General features: G+C 38.4%; 1 protein-coding gene across 2 annotated transcripts in view; it reads right to left on the bottom strand.

The window, feature by feature from the left end:
• Positions 1 to 11,125, bottom strand: part of TIMMDC1 (translocase of inner mitochondrial membrane domain containing 1) — a 113,192-nt gene that overhangs the window by 86,638 nt on the left and 15,429 nt on the right. Inside the window, exons 6-7 of one of the 2 annotated variants that reach the window (XR_008200316.1) lie at positions 8,657 to 8,767; positions 6,218 to 6,458 (exon numbers count right to left, since the gene is read on the bottom strand). Coding sequence is in view for 1 of the 2 variants with exons in the window: in XM_052649876.1 (XP_052505836.1) it covers positions 6,308 to 6,458; positions 8,657 to 8,767 (262 nt within the window). In the remaining variant the exon portion in view is untranslated. Of the gene's footprint in view, positions 1 to 5,769; positions 6,459 to 8,656; positions 8,768 to 11,125 lie in introns of those variants that run through there. The other variant, XM_052649876.1, reaches the window with a different exon arrangement.

Here is an 11,125-nt window from a genome sequence, read left to right as displayed (position 1 = left end):
AATTACCTCTTTGGGTCATTTTCTCACTTAAAAACAGAAGAAACCCCAGTGTCTACAGGAAAGGCTTCAGAGCTTACTTTCCATATTCCAGTATCTCCTCAGTGTAAACATCCTCAGTTGTTTCGATCGTCCTTTACATGGCAGTTTCCAGGAGCACATGTGGACACACTAGTCAATAAATGGTGTCCAAACCTTTAGATTTGATCTGATTCTAAATATATGCTGCTAAGTCACTTCAGTCATGTCCGACTCTGTGCGACCCCATAGACAGCAGCCCACCAGGCTCCCCCATCCCTGGGATTCTCCAGGCAAGAACACTGGAGTGGCTTGCCATTTCCTTCTCTAATGCATGAAAGTGAAAAGTAAAAGAGAAGTCGCTCAGTCTTGTCTGACCCTTAGCATGGACTGCAGCCTACCAGGCTCCTCCATCCATGGGAATTTTCCAGGCAAGAGTACTGGAGTGGGGTGCTATTGCCTTCTCCTCTAAATATATATGATGGAGTAATTACTGTTCATCCAAGGATGTTAAGGGAGCCTAACACAGAATCAGCTTTGGTGAGTAACACTACTACAAGTGTTAATCGCTCTTTGTGACCCCATGGACTGTAGCCAGCCAGGTTCTTCTGTCCATGGGATTTTCCAGGCAAGAATACTGGAGTGGGTTGCCATTTCCTTCCCAACCCAGGGACTGAGCCTGGGTCTCCTGCATTGCAAGCAGATTTTTTACCATCTGAGCCACCAGGGAAGCTCCAATTTTGGGTTTTGAGGGAGCCCAATTTGCACTATTCTATAATCCCCAGGTCTTTTAAGAGAAGGATTGGGACATTAGAATCCAAGAGACTGATATCAGGACCAGGATGGTTTACAGTCTCCATAAGCAGTTCAGTTTTGACTTGTGAAGGTTAGGGTAACAGCTGCATACAAAAATCAAACTCTGCAGAGTTACTTTTAAAAAGAAAAAAAATAAAATAAAATGAAAAAAAAAATGAGATCTGACATCTAAGACTTACAGAGCAGGTTATGCTTTCAGTTCAGTTACTCAGTCGTGTCCAACTCTTTGTGACCCCATGGACTGCAGCACGCCAAGCTTCCCTGTCCATCACCAGCTCCCAGAGCTTACTCAATCTCATGTCCACTGAGTCGGTGATGCCATCCAACCATCTCATCCTCTGTCACCCCCTTCTCCTCCTGCCTTCAATCTTTCCCAGCGTCAGGATCTTTTCCAATGAGTCAGTTCTTTGAATCAGGTGACAAAAGTATTGGAGCTTCAGCTTTAGCATCAAGTCCTTCCAGTGAACACCCAGGACTGATCTCCTTTAGGATTGACTGGTTGGATCTCCTTGCACTCCAAGGGACTCTCAAGAGTCTTCTCCAACACCATAGTTCAAAAGCATCAACTCTCTGGCACTCAGTTTTCTTTATAGTCCAACTCTCACATCCATACATGACTACTGGGAAAACCATAGCTTTGACTGGACGGGCCTTTGTTGACAAAGTAATATCTCTGTTTTTTAATATGCTGTCTAGGTTGGTCATAGATTTTCTTCCAAGGAGCAAGTGTCTTAATTTCATGGCTGCAGTCACCATCTGCAGTGATTTTGGAGCCCCCCAAAATAAAGTCTCTGTTTCCAGTTTCCCCATCTATCTGCCATGAAGTGATGGGAGCGGATGCCATGATCTTAGTTTTCTTTACAAAAGCATTATTTCATCTTATAAAAATCTCTATGAGCAAGATCTGTTTTATGGAGAGAAACTCAAGCCTCCCAGACATTGAGTGATTTGCCTGAAGTCAGACAGATAAAGAGCAAAACCAGAACCCAAACTGGACATCAAGCTCAGGTTCCTTTCATGGCTCCATAGCAGCCTGTGTATTTCCCCCACAGCAGTCTCTCAGCTTCCAATTCTGCTTTCTTTACAACTTACTCATTCCCCAGGATGCAGTTCCCAGGATATTCGCCTCAGTTCTGCAATTACCTTGCATTTCCCTGACTTTCCTTCCATCTTAAAAGTTTTGTGCTCAGTCAGCTGAAGGAAGCTGTGAACCCAATCCCCTACACAAGTCTTCTGTGGCCTGCTGTCCAGTTCAAGCAGCTCTGCCTGTGACCTCTATAGTTGTGTTCTCTCAGGCACATCACTCTCCACCCTGGGTTTATTTTCATGTGTCTTACTTTACCAAATTGTAGGCTAACTAAGAAGAGCAAGCATGCCTGATACACCTTTGTTTGTCCCACACATATCCGAGTGAGTGCCTTTATCGATAATGTTTGGATGGTTGGTGACTGCTGGTGTATAATACTTCAGTATTTCCTGTAGTAAAATTCATCAGACCTGTCCTAAGTTCTCTCATACTTTGGACCTGCCTTTATATCATTTAGCCATCAAGATCAGTATCTATAATGGTAACTCAAGCTGGAAATACCCTTGCAATAAAAAAATATAAAAAAAATTTTAAATGTTTTCTTCAGGTCCTACCTCCATCTGAGATTGGCCTCCTCTTGGTGCTTCTGTGAACGGCCAGGATTATCCCACCTCGACCTTCCTGTACCTGTTCTCTAGGAGCCCCTTCACTCCAGTGGCTTTGCTGAAAGTGACTAGAGGAGTATGATGGGGACGGAAGTAGTTCTGGTGACCTTGCCCAAGGATTTGGAAACATGGAACTCTTTAGGCCTGGAAGAGACATTAGTGAAAACTACTTGCTAATGACAAGGATCTCGAAGTCCTGCGTGGTGACCTGAATTATAAAGGTCAGGGCCAGAACCCAGATTCGGTGCTCTGGCTCTAGTGTTCTTTTCCTTCACAAATCGGGCTCTGTGCTACTGACTGGTTTGTGTGCATATTCACACACGTATCCATCAAAGTGCTTCTGGAAACAGAATTTATTCAGTATCAGTTAGGTCCATCTCAAGAGACTTAGTGTGATGAAGGAATGGAGGATGTCATGCTGTCAAAAACCAATCTAATGTTCATGTATGGGAAGTCTATTGTAAGCACACCTAGAAGACAATGGAAATAGTACTGGTATTTAGCCAGGACATTATTTTCACTGTGTTCTCCTTTTTGGCTTTCCCACTTCTCAACCAGGTTCAGGAGAAAGTAGATCCATCTAAAACTGATTTCCTCTGACACGGAGGATGAATGACTTATACAGTAAGTCCCTTACATACGAACCCCCAAGTTGTGACTGCTACTGCTAAGTCACTTCAGTCGTGTCTGACTCTGTGCGACCCCATAGACGGCAGCCCACCAGGCTCCCCCGTCCCTGGGATTCTCCAGGCAAGAACACTGGAGTGGGTTGCCATTTCCTTCTCCAATGCATGAAAGTGAAAAGTGAAAGTGAAGTCGCTCAGTCGTGTCTGACTCTTAGTGACCCCATGGACTGCAGCCTACTAGTGTCCTCCGCCCATGGGAATTTTCCAGGCAAGAGTACTGGAGTGGGGTGCCATTGCCTTCTCCGCCAAGTTGTGAACTGTTAACTAAAAATAAATTTTAATTCCTTTAAAAATCTTTGAAGTAACAAAATAGCTATTGTGCCAATTTTTAATTCAAAAGTGAACTTATGAGTTATTTCATTTGTAGTTACTTTCTAGAACAAGTTATTGGTTAGATCATAAATTTTAGATAGAAAAAAGTGTGTTTTGCACACTTACACAACTTTCTCTAAATCTTTTCTTAGGGAAATTTGCATTTTTCTCCTTAACAGTTTATTGATAGCCTTAGTCTTAACCACAAAGACTGGCACTGTGTATTAAGTATATTGTTATGCCCTTGTTCTCTAATACAATATTTACTTTGTATATAAAAGTAAATATTGTATATAAAAGCTTACCAACTTTTTCCCAAGGAATTATCAAAAAGCATTCATTTGGACTTTTCATAGTATTGATTTTTCAGTTGTTCCTATAAAAAAAAAATTCAGCAAAATCTATTCTTGTTTGACCTATGACCTGGTAAATATGATTTACTTCACAAAACAAAAAATAAAGTCATTCTGCTTGCACTTATTAACAAGTTGCAAGCTTTCAAAACTGTGAACATGCATTCGCATGTCCAATCATGTCAGTCAGTTCATGTGTCTGGCGTACACTGAACTGTAACATGCATTCTCTACAAGTGACTGTGCTTTTGTGTATTTTACAGTACTACAGAGTACAATAGTACAGTGTCTTTATTTCAAGCCCAGGATGTCCAGAAGCAAGCGTAAAAGTAGCAGTATACAGCCAATTGTGTTAGCTGGGTACCTAAGCTAACTTTGCTGGACTTACGAACACGCTCTCAGAACGGAATTCGTTCATATGTAGGGGACTTACTGTACACCCCAAAGCACTAGTAAGGTTGGAGAGTGATAATGTTTGGTTCACATTGGACTGATACTCTCCTTAAATGGCTTTATGCTAGTTTAATCCCATTTGTAAAATCTTTATGAGAAGGTTCTCATTTAAAATGAGATAGTTTCATTGTGTATGTACTAGAGAGTAAGCTGTCTTTAGCAGAAATTGATCGAAGTAATGAAAACAGCATTCCATAAGGCTTCCTCAGATCCCTAAAGTGGCTTTTTCTCTGCGGTATTTCTGGATCCCCCTGACATCAGAGAATTGAAAAGAAAGAAGTGGCCAACTGCTGTTCTTACATGACTTAACTTACGACTCCTCTTTCTCTGAAATTGCCTTCCATGCTCACTGGACCAGGAGTGGACCTGGTCAATTAAACATTCTCATTTGAAAATCTGGAGTTGGACAGCAAGAGTTTGACCAAATTTCTCAAACGTGGCAGGATTTAAAGTGTTTCATTTCAGTAGCTTTAAAGATCAGATTATTCTATACAGTCTGAGGAACAGGGGTACACTTTTAAATGGTTGCTTACAGGACAAAATTACAAAAGAAAATAAAGGTAGTAGCCTTACAAGAATTTAAAGAAGATAAACAATAACCAAAAAAAAAAAAAAAAAGCCCAGGAATTGCTTCATTAAGAGTCATAATCCTTGGACATGATTAAAAAAAAGTAATAGCCAGTACAAACCTAAGAGACAGCTTATTTGTACTTTAAATAAATTATAGTAAATTATTGCTTATTACATTTAATAAATGTGCTAAAGGAGTTATATTTTACTTTATTAATAAAATTATTTTAAAACCAACCGTCTAATTTTATAATTTCCATTTGAAAGATTTAATCTATACATGGGCATGAATAAAACAATAAACTGCCAATTTGTCAGCAATTTATGAATGGGATGATTATGCTGGTACAGAGGTTCTCATATCCTTTTAACTGCTAATATCTGTTGTTAGACAATGTCCTGTGTGCCACAGTATTGTGCTATGTCTTACACACACCATTTCATTTAGTATCTATTCTGAGATTACATACTGTTTAACAGATGAGAAAACTTGAGACCTAAAGTAAAATGGCTTGGCTGTAAGTCACATGGAAGCCTCAGGGCTGAGATTCCAAGCCTGTGGTCTGCCTCTAGAGCCCACAGCTTTAGCCACTACTCTAGGCTGCTTCACAAACACTGCTCATGGGAACAACAGTGTTGTTAGAGTAGGAACTAAGAGGTCTAACCCCAAAACAAAGCACTAGCAGTTTTCTCATTTCAGTACACTTGGTTCAATCATTCTGCCCTCTCATTTAATAAAAGTTATACTCTGCAGGGCAGCTTCTTTCTCAGGTAGCAAGCTCCAGGAGCATAGAGACAGTGTATTCTGAGCAGCTCTTGTATACAGACATACTTGTCAGCATTACTGAGTGAGAGAACAAGGTCGGGCTGTTTCTTTAATAATTCTTATCTACTTCCTTTTTGTTAAGTTTTATTTTATTTCAAATGGCATAGAAACCATGTCTGATTTGTATTAAAACAAAATCAAACGCAACTACACATTTAGGTCTTTACTGTTTCTAGGACTCGAGGGTACAGGGGTTTCACAGATCATCTGCCTTACCTGGTTCTTTCTTCTCCTTCTCCTAGGGATCAGTACAGTACTCTTTTAAAGGGCTACAAGAATAAATTTACAACCTGTAGAATTCAACTTTAATCTTTTTGGAAATCTTAATTTACTACTGTAAAATCCGGAGAAAGGAAATCTATATTGATCAATCAATGCAGATACAAGTATGTACTTAAATCTAAGGAAGAGTAAAGTAAGAGTACAAGAGCCCAATTTTTGGTTACAAAAAAGCAAGAGCAAGTCACTGTGCCACTACAGATGCCAGTGCTTACACGTGTCAGCAGCCCAAGCAACTGGCACGCTACAGACATGGTGACATAGCTCTCTTCAGCTCTCCACTGAGTTTCAAGTCCAGAGCATGTTTAGTCTTTGTCTTGTTTATCTGCTGATGAAGGGTTTCTAGGAAGATTTAGCAGTGCTTCAATTTTCTGAGCATCATCCTTGGATCGATCTTTCTGTATATTACTTTCAATTTCTTCAGGGAGGAGCTCAGTCAATTGTAGTCTGGCTTTCCTGTAATGAAAGTACAAGAAAGATACAGCAAGTACTGTTCTATCTTTTTGGCTTTTAGAGTTTTTCTTTTTTAAGAAAGATAGTATTTATCTTATTCTCTACTACAACTTATGAGCAAATACTTCTCCCTGCACTTCAAGTACAAGACTTTATTCTCTCTCATAACCTGTTTCACTTACAAGCCAAGTAGGAGTCTCACATTACCAAAATGGACAATGCCAGGGCAGTAACTCTGATCCCTGAGATATTCCAGAGTTCTCTCAGCAGTGAATTGGCAGTTACTAAAACACCTTGAGCTTTTGTGTGAGCCTTGGAACCAGTCTGTGTTCTTGCCCTCAGGGCCTAGGGTGATGTGAAACCCCCTGCCACTCTGTTAAACTCTGTTGACAGATCTTGCAGGACATACACAAAGGTTATAACATTGGTAATCTCGATACAGAGAAGTCAGGACCCCACTACAGACGTATATTTGCTAGCAGTTAAAATATCTAATTTTCAAATATAAGATTGGTTCTTTTTCTAAGTCAAGTATTAGTGTCTTCCTTTCTTTAAGTGATTATCAAGGTCACTTATGACTTTCATAAGAAGATTTGATCATTTCTTCTTCTATGTCTCTATGGAAAATATAGCCAGTGTTCTATATTTTCTGCCCACTAAGGCAATTTTTTAGATTCTCACTTTGTTGATTTCTCTATACTATAGTTATTTTCAAGCAAAGAAGCAGACACTTAAAAAGTTAACGATTTATTAACTGTCCTCAGAAATACCACATATACATTATATACATATAAATAACCTAAACACTTCTGACACTGACACAGTGACACTATTTCCTTCTGCCAAAATACTCTTTCATTTCTATAAATCCAGTTTTTTACCCCTTCTTGAGGTTTTCTATGTCTAAATAACTGATCAACTTCTCTAACTTTCTTTTTCTGGTTTCCTTTTTCTGACTGGAATACTATTCATATTTTTCCAAATGTTAATTCTTCTATAACTTCCTATATCAGATTCAAATAATCATGTATTTTCCTTACTTTTCCAACTCCTTTCTCAAATATTCTTTTTTTTAAAAAAAAGTCTCATGACACCTAAAGAACTAGAAATAAGCTAATGCTTCTATGCTTTTAACCCTCCATAATATCAAATTTTATGCTGGCATTCAGAATTTTAAGTGCTTTAAAATAGCTTCATATCTCACTCACCCTCTTACTATGGAGAAGAAGACAGAACAAAACAAACATATGTTGGACATTGTGGTGTGACTCTGCCCTTACAACAGCTGAGAAAACTGATGGCTTGAAGTTAAGGAAAACATCTATGTTCATAGAATTGATAGTCTAGCTGGTATTTAAGATTTGTTTTCAAGGTTTCACTGGCTCCAAATCAATGCTTTTTCTCCTATAGTACCTAAGTCCTTAGACAACAGATGTACAGATATTAAGAATTTCCATGTATGTGAGTGTGTATGTGTGTGTGTGTAGCACAAATGGAAGTTTCAAATAAAACCAAGGGGAAAAGAAGACTTCTTATCTACCAAACTACGAAAGAAGCAACAGCAGATGTCATCTTAGTGGGCAGGAAGCAGAACCATGAGAATCATTTGCACCAAAGCGCTAGACGGCAGACTATTATGATGATCTTACAAAGAATAACAGGAAGTTGGCCATCACTGGATTCCAGGGAGTGACTATATGAACAAGCGACAGTCTGCATCCTTCTCAGTAGCATCTAGTCTGTGAACAGCCACTATATGTACCTAACACCTATTGCAGCCACAGCAAGAAGTATAATAATTAAATGTGGAGACCTAACATGCTATGTAATGTTCATAGACATATGTGTAAACAAGGATATCACCTTTTAAGTAAAGCCAAGTAAAAGTCACTCACTGCTATTCATTTCCTTTATGTAACTTCCAATGCAGTCACAAACATAGGAAAAGAAAAAATATGCAACCAAGTAAGATTTATAACATTTAACTTAAAAAAAATGTATCTAAGGAAAGGTTCCCAGTTAGTATCTTTCATTTTTCCATTCTCCTTAATTAAAAATATTAAAGACCAAGTAGGGTACCAAGTGAAAGATTCAGTAAAAAGAAAGTCTTTGACTTGAGCAGCAATTTAGAGTACCTGTTTCAGAAAGCATCAGTCTGTGGACACGAAAGCCAAACAATCCAGTCTTAACACACTCCTTACCGTTCTTCCAGTTTCAGCTCCTGGAATGCTTTTCGATCCTTCTGTTTTCTCTCCTGAACTGTTTCACCGCAGTACATCTGAAGTGCCATCAACAGGCTTCCTATAGGAGTGCTGAGGAGGAGACAGAGAGAACGTTTAGAAGGAAGCATCATGAGACCATGCAGAATGACAGGGTCTCTGCTCAGGCACGAGTAACACTAACCAAACCACTGGCTCACTGACAGGTGCAGCGACATTTGACAGTTAAAGCATCCTTGTCAAATAAAAAAATATTAAGATAATTTCCTTCCTGGTCCGAAAAACAGGAAAAACAATCACTGCAACATCTTAAATTTAACTGGTATAAAAACAACAGGTCTATAAATTGGCTTTTTTTTAAATCATGAAAGATAAATAAACTAGTAAAAAATATATTTATAAGTTCTAGTTAGCAGCTTTATATTGAAGATTTCTCAGAAAAGAAATTCATACCAGGAATGGTGCCAGACCCTGTAAGGGGCAAGAAATGTGAAGGGTACTTTTGGTTGGGAGAAGGATGCTACTGCTTTGGGGGTTGGAGCTGCCAAAACATCCTAAAATTCAAGAGTCTGGCACAACTGTCTGACCCAGAATGCCAATAGTTACCCACTGAGAAAATGACTTACATAATAATGATCACAGTAATGACAAGGGTTTTGTTCATATTTTCAAAAAGAAGGGAGTTTTTGACTCTGATACAACTTAAATTCCTTATTTAACATTGTAACCACATTTAAAAAATTATTATTGTTAGGTGGAAATGTTTGTTGATGATGAATGGATAAACAAAATATGGAACTGTATATACAATGGAATATTATGCAGTCCCAAAAAGGAAGATCCTGTCACATGGATGAAACTCGAGGACACTATGCTTAGTGAAATATGCCAGTTACAAAAGGAAAAATACATGATTTCACTAATATGAATTACTCAGAGTAGCCAAAATCATAGAAACAGAAAGTAGAAAGGTGGTTGCCAAAGGCTGTGTGGGGATGGGGGAAGGGAGCACAGTGTTTAATGGGTACAGAGTTTCAGGTCTGCAAGACGAAGAAGTTCTAGAGACCTGTTGCACAACAATGTGAATATAGTTAACACTACTGAACTGTACACTTAAAAGTGGTTAAGATGGTAATTTTTATGTTATGTGTGTTTTTTAACCACAATAAAAACATACTTTTGCAGCTAATTTCAACAATTTTCCCCTTCAAACCAAGTTGGTATATTAACAAGAAAACAAAAATGTCAGCAACAGATCATCACATGATGAATTTTAACACAAATTTGGAAGGTGAGGAAGAACTCTTTCTATTCAGGTGAATACCAACTAATAAAGACAGAAGAAATGACAAAACTAGCAAATCAACATTTTGTAACCAGTTTTATATTAAATAATAACTGATTACATTAGGGATCATCAATGGATCATTAAAACCACTAAAAGACAGCTGGAGGGCAGATAATTCACACTACCTCATCCCACAGATGACTTATTAAACACAATGGGAAAAGATAACTTTGCAGTGGAGAAATTTAGTAGATACCAAATGTGCTAGGCAGAATTCTAAAATGGTCCCCCCAAATTTCCTACCCTAATTTCTCAAATATGAATATTTGATGAGAAATAATGCCCATGATTAAATTATGTTATGCAGCAAAGTGGATTTTGCAGATGTAACTAAGGTTACTGATCAGTTGAATGAGTTAATCAAAAAGGAGATTACCTTTGCGAACCATCTGAATACAGAGTTTTTTCCAGTTGGTGGAGGAATGGAAGTCAGAGAGATTCAAAGTATGAGAAGGATTCAACATGCTGGCTGCTGGTTTGAACATGGAGAGGGCATGGAGAAGGAATGTGGATGCCTCTAGGAACAAGGTGGTCCCTGATAGCCACCCAGGAAACAGGGAATTCAGACCTACAGCCACAACAGCTCTGTCAACAACCTGAATTTTATGAAAACAGATTCTTTCCACAAAGCCTCCAGGTAAGAGCCTGCCTGACCAACACCTTGAATTTAGCCTTGTGAAATACTAAAAAGAGAACCCATCTGAGGCCATCCAGACTTCTGATCTACAGGAAAGTGATATAATAAATGGGTAGTGAAGCTTCTTAGTGTGTGGTTAATTTGCTACACAGCAACAGAAAATTAATATATCAAGTTATATCACTTACAAGGGGTGACATAATATGTCTCTTGACATACACTGAGAAGGACACAACTTCACCTATGTTGTAATCTTGATGAAAATGTTACAAACCTAAATCTAATCATGAGGGGATAATCAAACAAAACAGAAATATTCTGGGGGGAAAAACAGGCGTGGAACTAGTCTAGCTTAAAGGAATCTAAAGAGACATGACAACAAAATACAATTTAATCCTGGATTCTACAAAATTATATATTATATATACATACACACACACATAGAGCATTATTGTAATAACAAGAA

The sequence above is a fragment of the Budorcas taxicolor genome, chromosome 1 (genome assembly GCF_023091745.1).
Source record: "Budorcas taxicolor isolate Tak-1 chromosome 1, Takin1.1, whole genome shotgun sequence".
Classification (NCBI taxonomy): domain Eukaryota; kingdom Metazoa; phylum Chordata; class Mammalia; order Artiodactyla; family Bovidae; genus Budorcas; species Budorcas taxicolor.
The sequence above is the reverse complement of the archived record's forward strand: the minus strand, read 5'-3'. Positions and strand labels throughout refer to the sequence as shown.